This window comes from Trichoplusia ni, chromosome 18 (assembly GCF_003590095.1).
Source record: "Trichoplusia ni isolate ovarian cell line Hi5 chromosome 18, tn1, whole genome shotgun sequence".
Taxonomy (NCBI): domain Eukaryota; kingdom Metazoa; phylum Arthropoda; class Insecta; order Lepidoptera; family Noctuidae; genus Trichoplusia; species Trichoplusia ni.
Genome location: NC_039495.1, coordinates 4403226 through 4427798, shown reverse-complemented (window position 1 = coordinate 4427798; position 24573 = coordinate 4403226). Strand labels below are relative to the sequence as shown.

Genomic DNA, 24573 nt, shown 5'->3' with positions numbered 1-24573 from the left:
GAGACTGGTTGAGATATTTTCAACCAGAATTTATTTTTTGTCGATATTTAGGTACTTGATTAGATATTTCAATATTCCCAAAACGCTATGCTTGCCTAAAAGGAGCTCCATTGATGTTCTGAGATGCTTGTCTTTTTTCCACCAACTGCTACCGTAATATAACCATGGAAAAGCATGTAGGTATGTATGTTTGTATGTATGTATGAAGGTACTTACCAATAAGATAATGTCCGAGTTCTCCTAGGATGTAGCCGATGGACACCAGTCCCAAGACGTACCACTTGTAGAAGCCTTGCAGCTTGGTCCAAATTCCTCCGTGGAACATTCTGACTGTTTCTATGGACAAGAGGAAAATAATATTAAAGATAATCCTCAACATAACCATTACAGTCTACGATCGCTGTTGGAATAACCAAAGTCGTAACTCAAATAAATTGAATTATTGATGCAATGTAATAGAGATGCATGAATTATTTATGATTAAGTGTTAAACAACATTTAATGAAATAATTACGGTTCTCAGTGATGTTTTTGTTTACTTAAAGGGATAATAAAGAAACTCTTAAGTGAGTTATTAACAAAACTGACTACGGCGGTGTATTATTACACTTTTTATGAAAATCTTTTTACCAAGTGTACCTGCCCAGAGTTACTTGTGAACTAAGTAACTACATAGGTGTTAATATAATGATTTGCCATATAATTTACATGTTTTAAGGGTCAAATTAACTACGCACGAAAACTAGAGAAATAAACCGATTTTAAAGGAGGTTGAAATTGCGCAGGTGTGTATTGACCTCGTATATCAAATATTATAACTGCTTATTTGCTAAAATGTTGCAAATTAGACCGTAATGACGTTACAATAATTACTAAAATTCTCTGAGATCATAAAACTTAATTGTGACCATATTTAATTCAAATACCGCGAAAAGATTGCATGATACGGCGCCGGATGAAATCAATAATGTGAAATGCTCGTACAGGGCGCACATCAGTAGTTATAAAAAAAGCAATATCGTCTCTAAGCCAACACAATTAGGTTTATTTTCCTACTGACCTGTCTTAAATGATTGGTCACATGTAAACGGCCTTTAATTTATAATAATTAGGCCTTTTACGGCCTAAACTGTATCACGTTCATGACATAGTTTTCTGTCATTTTGATAGAAAAAACTGCGTCCTGAAGCGAAGTATTTATTGCCTATTAACATTAAATCTGTCAACGGAAACGCGTGAATTATGTGACAAGCTAAGGATACTACGCACTGACCTCTATTGATGTACGCCGGACTGGATGTGCCTTACAGAACGAAAGCTTAACTACGAGCAACGCGGTAACGGAGCGACTTAAAAGTTTTTTAACCGATCCGTGCAATTAGCCTGACCGCAGGCTTTGTCTGTTTCAACAGACTGAAACACCCACGCGCGTCCACTGAAGGCATTACACTGAAAATGTCTTCAGGTTGTCGTAAAAATATTGCATGTTTGTTTCAAGGATGCTCATTAGGGCTGAATAACTCTCTATCTGCGGAGACATTGGTAACGATCGTAGCCTAGCGTACTGTAATACCGGCCCATACTCTGTTTGTACTGAGGTTTGTACTTTAGTAGGTAAGGGGTTTGAGTCATATCCTTTGTGACAAGCTTGTAGCTCTTGCACCTTAGTTAACGAAGACGTGGCCTTGCTTTGTTAGCAGTCATAGAACGCTTGTTAAAAGCCACCGTAATTCTTTAATTAATTGTATAACATTCAAGTTTTATAGATAATAAATTCCATGAGTTTATCACTTGACGTGAAAATGGCTGATTCAATCAAATCATTTATTTTAACACGCAAGTGTTTTACAATATCAAGAGGTAAATTGCTACCTAATAAGAAAACACGTGCAATCTGTTAACATTATCTCCAATATTTTTTTATCAAGTTTATGTTGGTTTTCTCTTAGCTTACTGCATTTTTAGTAATGATTACATGTATGATTCCAGTAGAACAGTAGAGTTAGAACTTCGCCCTAAACGAAACTAAGCGTAATATAAACTAGATAAGAATGTTCGACTCTTTACAATGTAAGTAAGCAGTATGGTCTAGCACCTACATCACAGTTCTCGCCATAATCGATAAGGCAGTATGAAGCATTTTAATTGTCAACAATCATCGATCGATTAACGTCATTATGTTATAAAAAGTTTGCAATCAAGCTATAAATGTCGACAGCTGCGTTCGCGCCGTCACCGCGTCATCCGCTGTTATAATTATGTAACTGAAATGGTATCGTTTATGTGGATTGCGGATCGTTTCAACTGGATGATGATCTGAGGTTTAAGTATTAACCTTACAAGAAAGTAACTTGACTGGACGGATAGCCGAGTGGGTGAGATTAACAAGCCACAACGCCGTGACATCCGTGACACAAGGATTTTTTTTGAGTGCGGAAGTCGTTTTTTTTAAATATATAAAAGCATTGTATATTTTTTACGTAAGTGGTATAATTTATGTAGAGACTTTAAAAAATCCTTTCTGTTTTAACGGTTTGGCGTAAGGACGTTTTGTAAATTGTAATTATGGAAACTTCTCATTAAATAACCACCTATTAATGATCGAATATCTTAAAAGAAAAGCTTGTTCAAACTATTACTTGAAATACAGTATTAATTTTATTTTATGACTGTTACTCGTACGACTTTGGTTAAAATTGAGAAGTTAACTTGACGTCCAAAAACTATAAGCTAAACTTTATGGTTATACTCGACACCCACACAGATGAAGCTCGGTAGAAGCTGCTACTCTACATTCATAAAACTGAAAACAACCCTCTTCCAAGCTAATCAATGTAAATCAAAAATACATTAAAAACAAAAATGAAAAGACGAATCTCGCAGCATTATCTATAATTAGGTTCCAAGAGACAACAGATTGACACTACGCCACGCCACGGCGAGCCGCGACCGCCGCGACACAATGAGACACGCGACGTCAAATACTTAATTATATCATTGTTATCATCTGGGTCATTGTTGTGTTTTTATTATCCAAAAATAGGTCTCTCTGACAGGTTAATGATTCCTAAAATACGACTTTTGTGTTTCTGCCTATTTATAGTCAGTTATAGGATTCGTGTTGTTTGGACAATGGATGGTTTCAGAGAATTGGTTGTGGGTAGCAAATTAACATTGTAGTATCATGACGATCTAAATTGAAACACTTGATACAAGTATCAGATTTAGAAAAAATATAAAACACAAAATGGAAGATTCTAACAGCACTTCGTGGTACGGTAACATGCATCAAAAGAGTTTCTCTATAGGCAAAATATTTTTCAAAATCGGTTAAGTAATTTAGGAGATTAAACTTAAACTTTGCAGTTTTATAATGATTATAGGTAGATGCTCATAAAAACATTAAAGTTCAAGGAAAACATACTGGTCGTATGGTAGTCAGGTAAAACTGACTAGCATAACTTATTAGTTATAATTAATTACATGAATAATGATATTTAAGTAGAACAGATGTCCACACAATATGACATATTCATTGTTCGTTACATATCGAATGCATAAACACATACGCAATTAAATGACCATGATTAATTATGAGTAATCATTAACGAAGTAATTAAACAAGAATGTTCTTCGATAGAGACGTAGAATGAAAAAGGTATTTTATTGATGCGACAATCTGAACTTAGTGCGAAAAACTGTAAATAAGTTTTAGCACTCTTATATAACAAGCCGACACCAACACAGCTTTGGAAAAGGCTCGGCTGAAGATTGCCTGGGCCTGGCAATGGTTAAAAAAATAATAATAATAAATAAATGCGGACAATAAATAAGGATAGTTAATCTATTTTACTCACTACATTCATTCGGAGATTGTATATTTACACTTGGACCTGCCAAATCCATGATCCCGAGTTCATAAGTGTCGATCGCATTAGACACAAGCGCAAAAACATAAGTCGTACTAATCACTTTCTTTCGTCTTCGCGACCTACGTGTTGACTTATTTTTATTCCTGCACATTTCGGATGAGTCGATAGCCAAGTTAACACTAACTTTCGTGAACACGATTTCACCAGTAATAGCACAGTTAATTAGAAATACTGAACCTTTATTACAATTATTATTTTCAACAGCTTTAGTTTTATCTTATCTAGTATTTTCAGTAGAATCTGATTGGTTATCAAAAGTTTTCCCTCAGAATGTCATGGATTTTCATGTCACTGTTGTGTAATCGGTCTTAATTAAGTGGATTTTTTATGATTGGCATTGCAATTGGATATCAAATATTGCGAAACATTTCACATGTCAGATATAGACTCAACGAAGTTTAAACAAATGAGAAATGCGGGCTTTGATTAGAATGAGGAACATAATAGTCCAAGATAACTCCTAAGCATACACACATTAATTAAAACAAAGATTTGATTCGACAAGATTCTGCATCTAAAAACTGTATTTTACCAAATTTCTTTAACTTATTTAAATTTTGACGATAACAAAACAGCATACTTGAAAGACTCATCATTTCGAAAGTTCTTCATACATCTGCTGCTGGCCTCGTTCACCACAAGTAGCGTGATGATAGCGGGTGAGTTCTTTACTCTGTTAGGTAATAACAATAGTCGTTACCGAGGTTACGTGGCCACACGTGATGCGTGACACAACAAGACTATCAAGACGACTCATTTCTGAATGTGTGTTATGGTCACTCGAAAGGCCTATTAGCACTATATTTAAGGTACACTAATATATTGCGAATTTGTCCAAAAACAAATAAGTAAATATGGACAATAAATACAATTACATGTATACACTTTACTATTTTCTGTGACCTGTGGCTGTGTGGCTGTACTGTCAATATATAATTAGGGATAATCACGATCACGTATTGGTTCACTTAAAGCCAGCATTGATTGATATCAAATAGCGGGTAATCATAATGTGGGTAGTCATATGTCAATCTAATGTATCAAGTTCAAAAGAGATGATGACTTTGTATAAAGAGTAAGATGTTACTAGTCCGTCGGACAGACGGAAAACAGACAGAGCTTAATTTGTGTTTGGAATTGTGAAGATGTTCACCTATCTCAATCCCGGATTCCTCCATCACGTTTATCCACTTCACAACGTATTCCTTTCAACCTCCTCGCGTCAGTATTTCTCTAGAAAACACTCTGTCTTACGAAATCAGTTTCGATAGTGACGAAATTCATTACAATTCGTATCTCGATTGTCTTGAAGTTGATCGCAAAAATACATTCAGAGAATATTAAGTTCAATAAGTGTCTGGTACTCTTAGATATCTCTAAGTCACGGTCTATCGAATGCATTTTAATTGCTTTTAAGAACTCCTTATATACCCTTTAAGGGTATTGTAGGTATTAAATTAATGTCTTTCTGATAATTCATTAATTTCCGAGTAAGTGTTGTGTTTAAAGGGTTCTCGTTTAATTTTGCAATCAGGTGCGGTACAGCTACAGTAGTCGTTTTATGGAACAAAATATGCACTTGAATGAGTGCAATGAATGTTAGCATAATCTGAATGAGCTACGTATGGTATTCCGAAATACCGCTTGCCGAAAGGACGATTTTCCGAAAACACTCTACTCCGACGGTTAGTTGAACGAAAAAATTATTGACCGATGAAACCTTTCGCCGAAAATATTATTTATCGACGCTTGGTAGTCGGAATGAATCCTTCGCCGATGTAACGGTTCACCGAAAACACTCTTCAACGACGATTGGTTAAACGAACGAAACTTTCGCCGATAGCATTCAGTTTACGCTAGCTACTATATTTTATAATTATGTGAAATGCAGCTGAACAATACTTGTAATAATGTATTTTTAACATGACTTCTACAAGACCTAAGGGTGTTGTCAAGGTGAAAAAAAACTATCCATTTGGCAAAAGAATTCCCCTACAACGAGTGCTATCGGCGAAAGTTTCGTTCGTTTAACCAATCGTCGTTGAAGAGTGTTTTCGGTGAACCGTTACATCGGCGAAGGATTCATTCGGACTACCAAGCGTCGATAAATAATATTTTCGGCGAAACGTTTCATCGGTCAATAATTTTTTCGTTCAACTAACCGTCGGAGTAGAGTGTTTTCGGAAAATCGTCCTTTCGGCAAGCGGTATTTCGGAATACCATACGTAGCTCAATCTGAATTCGCTTACAGTTTTCATTATACTTAAATCTTGTTTTCCTTATTTACGTGACAAGCATTTGTGATAACCTCATAGTCAATAGTCATCGGTTCTAATTTGATGTAAATCTAAAAAACCGCTAAAATTCGGATATCATTCCCATTGAGAAAAAACTTCATGGTTTGTTTAACTCAAGCCATTGAAAAAAATCGTTTGTTGTGATTTAATATATCATAACTTCTATCTCCCGTGCCATAATTTTACCTGATAACTTCAAAATACATAATATGCGGGTGTGTCGAAACAATAAGTCAATATACCCACTTAGATAGAGTACGTGTTAAAATGTCACAAAGCTATGCACGTGGCATTGTTTGCCCTCGTTCTGAACCAATAGGTTTTTTATATCCAAACACTTTTGTCTGCATGCGAAATTCCTTAATACGTTACGGTGAATTAAAATTACTGAAGCGTTGAATTTTTTATTGAATCTTTGACACCAGTGCAGCAGTGTAATCAGTACCATCTGTCAACATCTCCATTGTGTTTGGGTGATCAACCCAGTAATTATGTTTCGACCTCAGCGTTTTTTATAACATTGTTCTACTTGTAGTAAGTACAACTATAATAACATTACCGACGCACGACTACGTTACAACTCCACGGATGGGTGGTTGTTACGGTGCATTGAATTAAATGGAGTAGATTAAAAAATTACGATATTTTTTGTTGGTTTAGGAGTTTGCGTGCTTTGTGTTGGGAGGTACCAAGGATTAATATGTAGGGCAGCTAGGTGTGACCTCAGATGCAGGCATTTTTCGGAAATGATTTAATCTTTAATTTTATAGATATGAAGTACAGGTTATTTTTTGTTGGTTTGTTTTAATGTTTTCTTAAAGTTAACGAGCTAATAAAATGTACTCTCTTATTTTTCAGAAAACTTTTTGTATGAATCTCACACTGAAATTAATTACATTGTCCCAGTTTGTATATTAAGGGTGCCTTTATTTTTAATTAACTTTTGTTTTTCATTTAGCTGTATCCTGAGCGTCATTACCGGTTCATTACCAGTGTAAACAGTCTTAAATTTTGGGCTGAAATATCGAATTTTCTCGTAGTACATTTCTGCTTAATAAAAAATAGTAGACTTCCTATCATGCGTCTTATACAAGTGTGCAATGGTATTAGATACCTATACTCATGTTTATAATGACTGTTTAAGGTTAAATTTGAAGTTCCTATATCACAGATTATGGTATAACCACGGAAATGTTAATTCACAATCACGTGTGGGCTGTTACTAGACTACTAAGTCTGTGTTATTTGCTAATTATGTGCGTAACGCTAAGGTCGAGGAAGGCTATGCCAATATCGTTCATTACCATTTTATGTGACCCTGTATAATATTTTAATGTACGCTTAGTTGCGATAGTGAATAATGAACATTACTACTCTAAGAATAGGGCACATTTAAAGTTGGCTTTCAAAGTGCAGTTATTACACTTATTGTTTTTTTTTTCCTTTTTTAAGGATTGAGCATTCCATATTCAAAAGGTTTTTTATTTCAAACAGGCCTTCTCTTACGGTAGAGACTATTCCACAATAACCGACTTTCTTTTGTTTTTACTTATTTTCGGAGGATTATTTTCGTCCTGAGTTTGACTATGCTCTCAACTGGTTTAAACCACGAGTTGCTAATAGCGATGGCAATTCACAGCAGATATTTGAACCAATGTGTTTTGGACGGATAGATTGACGTATCCGCTGTTACCTAGCGTGCGTTCCGGCGATTCACTTTCCATTCTACCTTGAGCATCAATCTAAACGGCATAAAACCGATATTCTTTGCAAAATTAATTACATGGAAATTGCAGCAAAGTCACGTAAACGCGATCGATATCAATCGATCCAATTAACACCTCAATCCTTGATAAGGTCGAATCACTTGACAGCATTTTTCTATAATCTATTCATTATTCACAAACCTGAAGCCTTGTTGTATTACTAAGTATATTGTTATGAAACAATGGGCAATGCTAAGGACGCGTTTAAAGACGTCAATTTGCATTCAAATTTACTTAAATACCGGTATTTATCGTTGTTGATGATACACAAACTGACTTGTGTTTATTATTGTAACAACTTTCGTCGGGCGGCTTCAATTGTTTTATGGCAATTAAATGTTTTTAGAGGAGCTCGTGGCTAAGCTATAACCGCATAAGTGATTCGATCACAGGTTAAGCTATGCTTGACGCGGTTGTTCCGTAGATGGGTGACCATGTTCGTCATAACGAGTTCCTCCGTGTTTCGGAAGGCACGTTAAATTGTGGGTCCCGGCTGTTATTTCTACATCTTTGACAGTCGTTACAGGTAGTCAGAAGCTTGAAAAAGTCTGACAGCCAGTCTAACCAACGGGTATCGTGTTGCCCAGGTAACTGGGTTAAGGAGGTCAGATAGGCAGTCGCTCCTTGTAAAACACTGGTACTTAGCTGAAACTGGTTGGACTGGTAGCCGACCCCAACATAGTTGGGAAAAGGCTAGGCCAGTGATGAAATGTTTTTAAATCATTTAGGGTTGTGTTTGCTGTTATAGAGCTAGGCGTGTATGTCACATGTGGCTGTTGGTTAAACACCTGAATTAAATGGAATATAGGAAAAATCTTCAGTCTTCAGCCTACTATCGACTAATGTATGGAGTCTAGACTTTTACAACAACAGCAAAAAAAATAGCCCATTTTAATTAATTTTACTATCGCGAATGTGACTTAATCCGCTTCGCTTGTTCAAAATGTCCATTAATCAATAGTATTTTTGTTAATTAAATAATTTTTACCAAATAGTTTTTATAAAATGTTTTATTTTATAATAAGTTACGCTTTGAAAATAGGTCAAGAAGCAGTTACTAAGATAATACTGAGTGATTACAAAAATATCACGCATTTTTGTGAATAAAATGTAATTTGTCTTTTTCGTTTACTTTTGACAATTGCCGTTCTTGTAATCATGTCCTCGTACTAAATATAACAACTTTTAATTGCTTATTTAATTGCGACTTTAATCATGTATAATTTATAGTCTTATTGTAGTCGTTTCAAGTATTCTTGAGAATATGTTTATTTCTTTTTTTCGTTCTTGTTTACGTCTTAATCCATTATTTTATAATTGTATATTAGATTAATTACCGACCAGCATCGGTTTTCACTGGTTAACAATGGAATTCGGGAACAGTTATCGTATGAAATATCTACAAACTTTAAATGATTTCTATGATACACATAATTGACGCAAATAACTTCTTGTATACAAAAGCTGTTTGTTTGATATTAATAGAATGTAATTGAATATGGACGTGATGATCATGAAGGACAAAAAAAATAAGATGAAAAACAGTGAGTGAATAACTATTTTTAGAGTATTTCTTAACAAATACCAAGGAATGTCGATCTTAATGATGGATAAAGAGGAAAGCCTAAGAATACTTAGTATTGAAGGCTCAAGAAATAAATAAATTAGCCTTTATAGCTGTTTCTTACAAGAAATATCAACAGTCAAATCACGTCACAAAATGCAGTAAAACCATTATTAAAATCATTAGAATGCGGATTTGAGTCTACATCTAGACATAGTGATGTAACTTGTAAAATTCTCCGCTAATGTCGCCTTATAACTGAGAACATATTCACGTCACGTTTATATGTGATGATATCGGAGCAGCTACAAAATATTAAACATGGGACAGGATACGAAATATCCGGTTCTCTGTAATAAGATTTCTGAAGCATACAATATTGAGGACGAAGGGAAACGTAGTGTTGCTATTGTTGTATATATAAGTAAAAGTTGGTGTGTAAAGGGATGAAATTGTTACTTTTAAGTCTAAAATATTTGCTAGTGTTAGTAGACCAAAGAACTGAGCTCGCGTGGCATTGGAGAGGCCTATGTCCAACAGTGGACTGTGCCGGGCTGATGATGAAGACGATGCCGATGAAACATTGGTTTGACGATTAAATTCATGCGTGTATTATTTACCATCTCACATGTCCACAAACGAGTGCTATGACGTAAAATTAATAACCTCTACAAACTAACCTAATAATTTTACGCACAAACTTGAAAGAAAATCGAAAAATCCACCTGGCAATACCAACAGGAACTGAAAACAAAAAATCTGCAAAATATTTCCACACCACTGAAGGACGTGCGGGATACCAACACGTTTTTACAAACATTGTCCAATATAATTTGTGTTTTTTGTCCATTATCGTTAGAAGTGAAAGTCATCCTCTCGGCAATTACCCGGGACCTTGAGTCAGGTCGAGTGTAACGTACGTAGCTTAAAATTTGTCATGCCGACTATCAAAAGTTATTTTTGCGATCTGTCCGTGAACGCTTCCTTAATGCGATTGTTTTAAATACATTCGTAATGGTAAAAGTTGTCTTGTGCTGTGATAGGTAGTATTTTTTATGCTTACGTAATCATTAATTGGGTGTTTTTGTTTACGAGGCAGTTCGATGGAATGACAAAGATATTTTAAAAAATTGACATACCATATCCAAATTAGTAGGGCTTTTTTTTATTTTGAGCAATTTTCATTATAATGTGTTTTTCGATGAGGTTAATGATTATTTTACTGAACTTTTGTGTTTTCTGAAGATTATACTAAGAGTTCTGAACAATGTTGATACTTCAATTATTTAGGGAACTTTTTTTAGAGATCCTTTATCCGGAACTAATTGCCAACTATCGAGCTTTGCAAAACTTTAACTTTACTGAAGTGATAAATTGGATTATAAACGGTCTTATTAAAGACTATCCTATTTATTCCAATGACTAACAATTTATTTTATTATCTACAAAACAAGACCGCAAATTACTGCGTTTATAAGTAAACAGAAATCGGAGTTACCTTTACAAACGATAACGGATAACTCTAAACCGCGTCATACTAAATTGTTTTCCAGTCTCGTTTCAAAGTTTCCATAGTGATTAGGACGGGTAATCCCTGTTAGGTATTAAATGTGGTAGTTAATATGAATACTTAATGGAAATGTATTATTCTGGCATATTGTAATGGGCGTAGCGTATTCAGTGCGTTTGCCGCGACGGTTTCACTGAAGTTAGCAATCTGATCCATTTCCCGCATATTTAGAAGCGTTATAATTTGCTACAATCAAATTGCTAAAATGTACGGATATTTATACCCTTTTGTAGAGTTACTACAATTTAAATTAAAAGCTCAATATATTTGAGCGATTAAACTGCTTTAGCACTTAGGAAAAAAAAAACTAGCATAAAGGTCCTGAATGAATGCGGACTCTTAATAACTTTATGAAAAAGAAAGTTTGAAAATCTATTTACATTTTAATCTTGCATGATCTAAGCTTATTAATAACGACATGTCGATTACCAAGTTATGTAACATTAACTGATTGGTACTTGAATGCCTTTGTAGGTCAGTGCGCATCGGGAATGTGGTCAGATCAGCTGTCGAGATGAAGTCAGGTGTCTCAAATCATATCAGTATCACACTTCGAGTAATCACCGTTTAGACCGCATCTATGTGTAAATATATACTTAAACTTGAGGTACAACTTAAATATTGTTATGTGAGATATATGCTACGAGTTTTAGAGAATCCGTTTATATATCTCATATCGGTTCTGTACTAAAGGACCATTTTTGTCGGAGAAAGTTACACCGAAAACTAAATAGCCGTTTCATACAAATTTTTGATTTTGAAGATATTTTTTAATGTGAATCTTATTTTGTATTTTTATTTTATTTTATCATGTTTTACACATGATTATTTATCGGAAAAAACCGACTAATTTCGGACTCTTGCGAAAAGCTGCGATTTAGAGAACATTTTGCACAATGGTTTCATATCTCAGTGTATGTATAAAATCCTAAATATCAATTGAAAGAAGAAGAAAGGAGTATCAATTTAAAAAATAAAACAAGGCTCAATCTTGCTCACAAACTAATAACAATAAAATAAAAGATTACACGTTTTCCGTAATAACATATTACTGTCATTTGGGACAGAAAGTCCTATAGATACATGTCTTATGATTAAATTTCCGGCCCACGTTTTTCCTCGAGCTCGTATTGTCAAATATATGACAGCAAAAACGAACAGGACACATCATACATACGGAACTAAGATCATAATCAACACGCAGTAAGTATTTATGTCAATGTAGAGTACATTGTCTTAAAAAAAATAAGTAGCACGTGTTTATGTGTCACTATAATTCCGTAAAGTTTTTTTTGGTAGGTACTGTTTATTTACAGAACAAGTTTTTTTAAGTACAATATTTTTTCTGTAAACAACATTAATTGTTTTGTTTATTCGATTGTCTTTGGAATTGAATGTGTCACGAAGTTTAAGTATTGCGTATGTAGGCAAGTGATAGTCTTTTGTTTTATATCTCATTGCGCTACGGAGAGTTTTTACAATAGAGGTTAGTGCAAATGTCTTTGCATGAACAAGGTACCTTTGCTAACTTTTGTAACATGAATATAATCATTGATATGAAACTAATTTCAAGGATTTTATCGCGGTTTAATTTTAGATTTTTGTTCCCGACGTTTCGAAGCCTTTGCAGGTATCACGGGCAGACTGAGTTAGCGTTCGTCTGACAGAAGATGTTACTCGTTCTACCTTCATATTTTAATAAATTATTTGTGGTCCGACCTACGATATACTTACGCGATAAAATCCGTAAAATTAGTTTCATTTCAATGTCTAACATTCGCGTAAACCTAAGAAACCACTATGAATATAATCATTTAAAAATAGACGACTAACTTTGTAAACAAAAGAAAAATAAATATGCAAATATAAAACTAAAACTATGCAATAAAACCTTATACAAATATTATAAGCATAGGAATTCTCGCAATTAAATAGTTAATAGCAGTTGCCAAGTAGTTCCTCAGAAAAAATGCTTTTAACTACATTGTTGTGGAATAACTATGAGCCTAATAAAACAATATCATTCTTGTATTATCACACAACTATGTCAAGGGCGATTCCTCTGACAATGACCTTGAAACGCACACTTTAGACCACGATACAATAAAATGCAGAAGTTTTGGTTAGGAATATTGTAATGAACTCTTGTACTTTAACGGAGTAAACCGCTCATTTTTGTAGTATAGACTGTTGTGGTGAAGAAGGTATTGCATAGAGTAAACATAATATTCTATAGTATTTTTAAGCGAATCTGTAAGGGATTTGTTGTTTAATTAAGCACTAGGGGGCCCTAGGGTCCTGCCCCTGTGGTTTTCGAGTTTTCGAATAATTCTAATTCGAAAATAAAGAGAGATGTATTTTCTAACATAACAGTTGTTTAGAAGAGAGCTCTATTTTCAGATGTAACTATCAGAGATATGTCACTTACCTTTTTACAAATTATATTTAAGATTAAAGTGGAATTACCGTTATTACCTGCATTCTGTCCTAGACCTACACTAGGAGACAATTGATAGGTTTGCAACATTATTAGACTATAATGCCGATGACTGTGATAGCAGATGATTTCACGGAATGACTCAGCGCTTTTGGTTGCGTAATAATATATTAAGTTATTTAATTAAGCTTTCAAAGGACGCTAAAATGTGTTGTTTGTGGCAAATAATACCTATGTTGGCCTTAGGTGTAGTCCTTCAAACTTAGGCCATGCTTCAGGCTTATAACAAGGTTATTTTTCAATGGTTTTACAATATAGGGCTCCTCTCAATAAAAATACAACTTCCAGTAACATGATGACATATTAAAGTCAATTTTTCAATGTGTTGGATGGCACCAAAGTTTAAGTATTGATTGAGATAACTTTTGTAAGAAAACTATTTTTAGTTATAAAGTTGCTCAGCTGTTTAATCTTTTAGAGTCTCCCACCTGTGGGGGCTAAGACTAACTATGAAAGACTGGCATATTACACGCTATATAGAGAGTAGAGTGTAGATAATATGTGCTTACACAATCTAAGTATCAAGAAAGTAAACAAGAAGGACATTGATGAAGTGACAAAATCAGCCAGTTTTGGACAAAACCTTGTGTATAGAAAGCCTTAAAACAAAGTACGTGAATATGAAGCAAGCATCAAAGGATTAACATATTTGGTAAACGCCTGCAGTCCACTAGAGACCGGTCACGAACTCGCCACAGTTGATTATCTGAGCCGTGACGAAGTTTCTTATACATTGCCTATTTAGCATACCTAGGTAGAGTCTGAGTTTCATTGCTTGAGGCCAGTCACGAAATTTTATTGTTTATTTCCCTATGGCTTTAATAGTGTTCATTTTCTATTTATTTTGTAATATTAGTGAAAAATTACACTATTTTTTAAGGATCCTTAGATAGAATTAGACATAGATGGGCGCTTAAAAAATCTTGCCCTTTTTCAGAGGTAGTCGGGTAAAACGAATAATTTGTAAACCGGAAATTGTCTCTAACGTTGGGCTCCAAACCTGATCTATTAGTTAGTTATTTTTCTAGAAAATTATTTCGATTATTGCTAAGTCCACTTAAAGAACTTTGTCGTTGGGCAACATAACCGTTCTATAAAACAGACCAAGAACCATGATATTCAGTTTTATTGAACAGATCAATTTGTTTCCATATTAGTTGCCTGTTTAGCATACTGAAGTTGAATCTAAGATTGCCCTGAGCGAGTCACGTCCGTTTGTCCATTTCCCTATTGTATATAACTTTATAATCGTGAGCGGTATTTAGGAAGGACGTTATTATCCGGGTTAATGACTTTGCAGACACTTTGCAACTAGAAATGTAAGTGACGGATAATTTGGGTATATTATGCTTATACAAAACTCATCCAGTATCACCCGGTATCCTATAAAAGAGGAGCTGTTGTAACAGTGAGACAGCGTTTTCGGCAAAGAGCGATGTCTCCCTTACGTAAGTGCAAATAAAACACCTCTTTGCATCATTGCCACTTGCCTATCAAACTGACAAAAATATTGTGCCTATATTGCTAGTGTTACATTTGCATATAAATATATTCAGAATCGGCAAAAGAGGTCGCATTGGATACAACCTTTTTTCAGCTACGAGTTTTATTATTCAGGCCGTTCTCTCATGGTCTTTCTTAAATATCGAAACAGATGATATATGGGTTTTAACTTGCTGGAATGGAATTGGACTGGTTATTATTGGACGTACGGACAATGTAGGCGTAAACAAGGTTTATAAAGTAAAAGTATGGTATGTTGATTAGATTGTTTAAGATTGCAATAATGAAGCAGAATCATTCAAATTCAAATCGTTTTAATATAGGAAATATTGCGAAAGATGGAGAAGTTATTAGTGTTAAAATTCCTCACAATAACAGGCTGAACTTTAAGTTGAGTCCTCTCACTTTTCATATTATATTTCAACAGTGTTTCGTCAATTAGAGTCCGAGATGCACACCAGTCCAGAAAATATTGCAAGTGCCTTAAAATGCCAAGTATATATTTTATTTCATTTAAAAAGCAATTCCTACTAAAGCCCTCTTATGAATATAACCTACAGTACTCAAATATTCAAGTTCCACATTCACATTTTAAATTAAGCATCTTTTTAGTAAATTACCATCCTGCCTACACAATGCTATATCAGTATCCGCAGCTGTGTGCTTCCCGAAGCATACCTACAAACTCTACCGCATCTGCAAATCATAGACTAAGTGTGAAGGTTCATGAGCTCCTAGTAATTATGAAGATGATGCTAATTAGCTATTGTGTAATGAGTAACCGTTAGTTGATGAAGTTTTTGTTCCGTGATTGGAATTTGCATCCGTTTACTGACAAAATAACGTTTGTTGCATTTAATTGGTCTAAGACCTTCAAATAAAAAATACTTGCTGTTATGGGGGACAGATGTCGCTCAACCCTTTTTCGTTTTTAAAACTGCAATAAATTAACTTGGAAAGTTTCCTCTGTATAAGGTTGTTACTTCCAACTTTTGAATAGCCAAAATATTTGTGTTGTGTGGAGTATCGGTAGAATTCTTATACCTATTCAACAAAGGCACTGCCTTCGTCAGTAGCCTTTTCTTTTTGAACAGATGACATTTTTAAACTATGGGGTCATATTCTCATCTAAAGTCCAGGGTCCCGTTTGTTAATGTTGATTGATGTTTTTATTTATATTAGTTTCAAATATTTTTTAGTTTTGCAATGCTAAAATATCATTCATTGATAGTCCATTTAGTTGATACATTGCTATGAATTCGATTAGTATATTTGACGTGGCTCCCGTACGATTGTACGAATCTAAATTTTAAATCGATTGCGTATTAGTAATAAGTTATTAGGTACTCATTTTTATAATATTAATTTTAAAGTAAGTGAACGTATGTAGCGTCTAAATTGACGTCGTTGATCGACGATCGTCTAATGAGTCATGGACATTATTTATATTTACAATCACTGTATTGATAAATGCAGGGATCAATATTTGAAATGGATGTCCACTCAATTTTACAATTGATATTTGTACTTATGCTCCAAAATTAGTTTATGTGTCATGTTATAAAAAACACTCAATAATCTGTTATTTAGTCAAAACGAAAATAATAAAATAAACGTTTATTTTGTTTGTAAAGAGAATTAAAGACTTATTGAAATATTCAGCTCCGAACAAGGTGTGTGGCAGTGCTTTTGACGGTTATAAATAAGTGACTGTTGTTATACTTAAGTAGTGATGTAACGAACAATAAAATAAATTTACTTCATCATACAGTTACCACACTTGCCTTGCCTATAGTTTATCAAGGACGGTACCATTTTAAAACTTTAAATATGCTAAAAAATGTAAATTATGCGTGACACTGAGTTGGATTAACATAATATTTATAATATTGAGTAATATTCAATTAAATTTATGTGTATCGAAGTGACTAAGTAGGAAGTAGACTTCGTGGCGACACAAAATTAAAAGAAATCACGTTCAAGCCGTACTTAATCTCATTCGTAATAGGCGTGTTTAACTTCAAGTGCCTATTAAGATTTTGCTTGTGAATCATAGACCTATTGACCCCTGCGTAGGACAAGCATTATATAATATAAATACAGTATAATTAAGAAAAGAAAATCATATTTTGTAATGACCAAAAAATAACGATTTATGTTAATTATGTAGTACTCACTACAGAAAAAACGCATCTCAAAAATCATTGAGCAACACGGTTAATTGCTGCAAATTGTTGCCATGGAAACGTAAAACAATATTCGACACATTCGTACTTTCTTAGCTCAGAATTCATTTGTTCCTCCCATTGTTTGTTTGATAATAAACGGAAGCTAACTGTTTCCTCATTCATCGTATTTCCTAAATTAAATGACAATGTCTGTAATAAGAAAATTAAGTGATTGGGTGGAGAGGCATATTTTTAGTTTATCGAGTCCTTGGAAAAGTTAATTTTCGTAATTTTGTGAATGATTAAAAACATGATTTGGCAAGTAAATCTCATATGATCTCTGATTTATTGGATATATATTTTCTATACTGATGACGTTTGGAGTAACATGAGCGACTGCATACATTGCACAATATTTTGTGTATGTAAAATGTTGTGTCTGTATTAAAAAAGGTAAGCGATAAAACGGACCATGTCTGAAGTAGTCTGAACTCCCCATAAGTAGGCAATACTTTATATTAAAGTAAGTTTAATAATTAAGTAAGTATGCTTATTTATAAAATACTTTTACGGTCTGTTTCTTAGGAAGCGGAAAAGATATAGTAAATTCAAATAAAAAAGGTTATATTTTGAGCTCGTTATACATTTATTTAAGAGACTAGATAGGCGATAAATTTTACTGTAGGATAATCTATAATAAACTAATGTAGTGATTTTATTTTCCATTCGAATTGATTAATTATAAGATCAATTATTTATGAATTTATTGAAATAAATTTTGAATATTGTATTAAACGCATATAAAATTGCCTTTGCATATTATTATGTGTATTAATGACTACGCACTCATTAAAACAATTAATTATAATTCATTAAGCGCAAGTCGTAAAATTTAACATCGGACACATACTGATCATGTAATATGAGACCATGCGGCCACGGCAAACCACCATACATATATTGGGACATACTGGACTCTGTACTTAATAACGAGATTCAAATGGACTTTTTAATTAAATAGATTAGTGGGAAATAGAGTTATAGCATTAAGGCAGAGGTTTTTGATAATACCACCTGCTTCAGGGAAAAGACGGTTAGTGTTTTTCTGACTTAACCTAACCGATACACAAGGTCGATGTGTGACAATGCACAGCGATTCATCGCGCCTCTGAGAGTACCTTATTAAGGTCGTATTGTAGTTCTCGAAGCGACAACTGAAATAAATAGAAGATATCATATCCTATGCGCATGGAAATTAAACTCATAACGTTCGATTTGTTTCGGGGGCGGACGTGACGAGGTTTCCGAACGGGACCCTCGATATCGATAAATATTTGAAATGGTGCGTGCCTTATAGCATCTGCTATCCTGTATGTATGAAAGTTTTGTCGATATGTTAGTATCGTGAAGTTACGACTTCTATGACTGAAGTAGTGCATCTGCGTGTTTGTCAAATCAATGTTAGTTGAAATCTTGAACGGTAATAATAACTGTCGTATTTTAAGGATAGTTTATCATTCAATTATTCGTTTTTATTCTGGTTAATGAACCAACACTTAATTTTTTTATGTTGTTTTTTTAACGGCTCGAATTTTGGAAATACGAGTATCTACAAGACTGTGATGACTAGGTACGATGAGCCAGTTGCCGTTTTTGGGTTTTAAATGCAAATTAAAATATGTCTTAGCTTAAACTAATATAAACAAACAAACAATTTCAATCGAAATTATCTAAAAAACCAGATCATATCACACTTAATAAAACCAACAGATTTGAGATAAAAGAACAGGAATATAATGCATTCAAAACTTACACTTAATTTCCGTGTATCATATATTATAGTATAGACCACGTGTAGTGATAAATTGCGAGTAGCTCTCAATAAAGAATGCGAGAAACGAACAACGAAACAACACAGCCTTGAACTTCACGCGCGAACCCACTGCAGTGAAAGGGTGGGGGATGGTGCTATGTAGTGCTGAGACAGTAGCGATACGAAAAACATTTAAAGAAAAATATATTTGATTTGAACAGATTTTCCCAATAAAATAATAACTAAAGTTATGAACGATGGACAACTGAGTTATAAAATAACTTTAATAAGTTAAAATAAACGTCAATTCATAATCATCGTCGTCGTTCAAATCAGCTTTAAACATCAATAAACAGTATATCCTGCGAGTAATTTATTTTAGGTCATAAATTAATTTAGTACCTACGGTGGAGACACGTCACACATCACGTTATTTTTTTGGTTAATTGTAGTTCTTTAAACAACCTTTTATATCATCCCTAATTCCTCTATTAATTTATTACAAAAGTACACAAGAATCTGTTTGAATATCAATTTCAAAACTCATAACTAAGAAATCATAGGCATAACATGTCTTCGTTTTTAGGCTAAGGGCGCATAGACGCAATTAACTAAAGAAGGTTAAGGCAAAATTAAGTATTAATTAAAACATAACTGATCAAACACAAGTATCCATTATTTCTAACTTCACATTTTTAATTGAAAATATTTCTAAAGAACAATTAACTTTGTAGTCTTTCTCAGGCTTTAAAAATTAATCTTCAGTTCAATTATACTTTCAGCCTAGACCCGACTTCAGGCAATTATTGTAATTAGTAAACTTTAATTAAGATTAATCAGATTCTGTTGGAGTAATCTAGATGGTGAATATCATTTATCACGGCTGAATTTGGTACATTTTCGTCTTAGCTTAGATTAACACTGCATTTAATTATTAATATTACAACAAGTATTAATTAATAAGTGTTGTTCGTGTTTGGTTCAATTATTTAATTTTGTTTGGCTGTTGGTTGTTTCAAAATTGTCAAGCTTCGAACTTTAAACTAATTTCAATTATAATCTACCGTCGTTATAAAATTGTGTTGTTGACTATTTACTGAGTCCCGTTTACTAAGTACACATTATTATTATTGCTACAATAATTGACTTGGTAACGATGGCAGCACTAGCTCATAGCTACATGACACTTTGAACATGTTGTTTTATCATAAAGTAATAAATTAAATCCGTGAGTAATACATTATTACGTATGCGGAAATTATTCATTATTATAAGAAAATTGTGTCGCAATATTGTAATACCATCTGTATCCGTCTATATTGACGCAGTAATTAGCTTATAATGAAAAAGAACCGACTACCTCTTGACTGATAATTACAAAACTATGATAAATACCAATTAAATATTGTCAAAAATAAAATAGAAAATACATTCAATTAAAACTTAGGTAAAATTATTAAATTAGTAGGACAAGAAAATGATCAGCAAATGACTTATACACTGTGGACGGTATCAACCAGTCACAGCGCAGATTTTCGGACATTTGAGATTTTAAGATTGTTTGCGAATCTCTACTTTGTCACTGAATTCGCGAAATTAGACGAATTTTTCACTCATTTCTTTTTGAAATAAAATTTTCTAATGAATTTATCTAAAAAGTGGTGTGATAAACTAAATTTAAATATATTTTCGGTGTTATTTTACTATCTAAAACTCGTTTTGAATGACATACTAACCTACCGAAACCAAGAGTGAAAAAGCAGTAAAAATAAAAGACCATTTTACCTAACATTTTGAATGACGTGCAACGAATAAATTTAGATACTTAATTTAAATGTTTATTGTTATTATTCTTGATTAATTTATTTTTAATTTAGTATTTTTTGTTTAATTGTCATGATTTCCTTATTGCAGTTTTTGTGGATTCGTTTATTTTTATATTTTATTTATTTCAGTAATAGGTGTCTATTTATCTTTTATTCTCTTTTAATTATCAGTCACTACAAAATCTTAATATTTCTGCAATTATTGTTTAAGCTAAAACTTAATTGTTCTTAAACGAAAATTGACAACTTTGTAGCAAAAAGTTAATTGTAGTCGTGAATACTTTTTTAAAGAAAAAATAAAAGAATTTTTATTTTTCTCATATTTTTAGTTTAGTTTTGGTGCTCTCACGCATGACACCATCCCGCCGTATTGTTACGGATATTGACCTGAGACCGGTCAAGCTGGCCACAGCTGCGAACTGCCTCTTACTAGTGCTTCATTGTAATCACTGTATCTCGGATAACTATATACCCTTATTATTGTAGTATTGGAAAATTAAATATTATTTTTAAGTTTCCGACACTAGCCTTTTTCGTCACTGCTAGGCACGGCAATAGGATAGGTAGAGGGCGTGGGATATAACATCATATTATTTTTTCGTAATATATTCAATTTATTTAGATACGCCTAATGTTTTGACTACGACTTAGTAATTGTTTTAGCTAGAAGATTATTTTGTGCATATTATGTAAAAATATTAATGCAGAATTAATTAAGCAGCTCAAGTTTAAATTTAATAAATAAGGAGGTTAAAACGCGTGTAGTTTTTTATTTATATTCTAGTATTTTCATTAACTTAATTATGAGTGTAAAAAACCTAAAAGTTAAAACACCTAAGTGTAATAAAGTTTTTGCTGTTTAACATCTTTGATACAATCGCAAGCAATGTAAAGATGTTATTAATCTTTAACTATTTTTCGTAAAAGAAAATCTATGAACCAGTCTGCACTAAATGACTGTTTTAAAATGCATATTTCGATTTCCATCAACTACTAAAGAAATATAATGATAAAGATTTACAATAATTAGCATATTAACTACCTATGTCACATTATGTTTTGGATAAAAAAAATATTGAATTGAAAACTCATACATCCTCTGACGCAATCGGAAAAGAAATATTTATTTATTAGTTTTATAACCCGATACTTCAGATGATCAGAATCTTTTCTTTTTATGTAGCCTACCGTGTCCTTCTGCTAATCAACGGCTACCTCAAGCGCCTAGTTCTACCTCTTTTGAAATAATTATGTCTAATACTTATATGTAATTGTTGTGTGTGTGTGTTTGTAAAACTTAAACATAGGTTCTATTATTAAAGCATTATGTTAGCAACACAATCTGATCTCCTTCGTCTAAATTTTCGCACGTATTTTTAAGAGTAACAATTTAAAACTTATTAATAACATTTTTTTATTAAAGCAACAAGCAACTGCAACATCTACATATTATATCATTTTACAATTAATTAACTTATAATCAGCTTTAAATTATTAAACATGAAAATAAAAGCTACGCGGTCCAGCACAGCATTAAGACAACGATGTAAATACCTCCAAGCCTCTATTTCATAATTAACTAAATTATTAATTATTATTTATAAAGGTAGTAATTAAGAATATAATATAATAACTTATTGTTTTTGTAGTGTAATCAGGATATAATCGTTTTGATCTATGGCCTAACCTGCTAACAAATTGTGTAATAACTTAATAAGCTAATATTATGCATTTACTTCATTTTTATTATTTATTTATTTATTTAAATACTTACAACTATTATTACAGAAATTATATCCCAATACGATAGTGTAGATACATCTCTATTCATATTACTTAACAGTCTTACATATTATCCATAAGTTATAATTTAAATAATTAAAATCTATCTTGTATATTACCAGTTTCTTTTTTTCAAATACTTATTTATTGTTAAAGCGGTAACTGACCTTAAAATAATAAGTGTGTTGCTATAACGTTTCTTGAGATATAGCCTGGTGTCAGGCGGACGGACAGACAGCGCAGCCTTATGGGCTTTCTATGCGTATTTTGGGCCATCTCAGGACAGACTACAATTAACTTGAAACCTAAACAAACCTGCTCTTCTAGTTTTTAAACTATTTATCATCCCAAGTTCGGTGTGTCATAATCTATACTAATATTATAAAGAGGAAACCTATGTATTTTTGTATTGAATAGGCTCAAAACATAGTGTACCGATTTCAAAATTTCTTTTACCATTACTTAGAGGGATTCTTCCGAATCCGTACAGGCTATATTTTATCCCGGAAAATAAGTTTAAAAATAAATGTCCACCCGTGCGAAGCCGGGGCAGGTCGCTAGTTAATTATATAAATATATAATGTAATTAAGAATGCATTTCATGTTTTCATAACTAAGATTGTATATTAAGTCTAATTTGTACCTGCATTCCATATCGATAATTTCATTCATAAAAACAGAGAATAGTACTTCGTTTGAATGCAATAATGTAAAGAAGCGACACCTTTATCAACTACACTTGACTTTTAATTACAAACGAGTTGTTATTCCTCTTTTTATCCAATTAGTAAGTCTGAAGGATATTTGCATACAATAACGATGTATTTGCAATATCTAATTAATTATATTGGCTAATTACACAATTTGTTGAAATAATTGAAGAGATGTTTTACAAATAAATTTCTATGGCGGCAATTTAGCAGCTGTTTTTAACGATACGATTAGCTTCAGTATTTAACTTTAGGAGATTTATTATGCCTACGTCCAGCTGTGGACATAGGTAGGCTGAATTGATTAATTTATTTACTATGTTATCAGTGATGATAATGATTTTTAAAATTTATTGCTAAGACTCACAGAACTAAATATAAAAACGAAAATGAAAGAAAAATGTACTCACCAATAAACTGCAAGACACTTCGAAAATAACACCTCAAATTCAACTGGCAACACTACCAAATTCCGCCAAAAATAGCGCGGAATTTGTTTTCTCAAACGCTTCGAATTTAGAATTTCGAACTCGATTGCCTAATTTATTTTTTATTAAGATGTTCCTATACAACCTCTATGTATACAAAATAGGTTGTAGCGGTAACATTTGCGCGTGCGCCGTGGTAAGGTGCGCGTCGGCTACTAATCTAGCTGGTTTCCTTACCAACCTTGAAAGCTACTGAAAGCCCCGCCCGCCTTCGCATTCTTAGTAACAATCCAATTAGATCAATGTTTTAGCAAAATAGTCCTTCGTGTTGCTTTGTTATCTGACACTAGAAAAAATAGGGCCGTCAATGAGATACAGTCGTCAGCTATTATAAAATCGATGTCATACTTGTCAAGGTTGTGATGAAAGAGAATTATGTTTCAGAGAATTACCTCAATGTTGAATGTAGTCAGTCAAACCGTTGTTAAGAGGTCATTAGCTTCGTAACATACACTTGATACATGCAAACAATGGGTATTAGATAATTATAATTAGTGTTAACTGCTAAGGTGGCAGCTACCGGAAACAGACAGTTAATTAATCTAGACAAGGAACAGTGACGTAGGCAGAAATAGATTCTTATTTTGAATTGTCTTTTCTTTTCACTTTTTCTTTTGATCATAATTTTAAGGGGTAGTTCTGAGCGTATATGAATGT

At 33.1% G+C, this 24573-nt stretch overlaps 1 protein-coding gene across 1 annotated transcript in view; it reads right to left on the bottom strand.

The window, feature by feature from the left end:
• LOC113502848 (probable 4-methylmuconolactone transporter) overlaps positions 1-24133 on the bottom strand; it is a 49581-nt gene extending 25448 nt beyond the window's left edge. Inside the window, exons 1-2 of the mRNA XM_026884578.1 lie at positions 23839-24133; positions 217-336 (exon numbers count right to left, since the gene is read on the bottom strand). Of these exons, the coding sequence (XP_026740379.1) occupies positions 217-325 (109 nt within the window). The 5' untranslated portion in view covers positions 326-336; positions 23839-24133. The remainder of the gene's footprint in view (positions 1-216; positions 337-23838) is intronic.
• Positions 24134-24573: the final 440 nt, after the last annotated feature.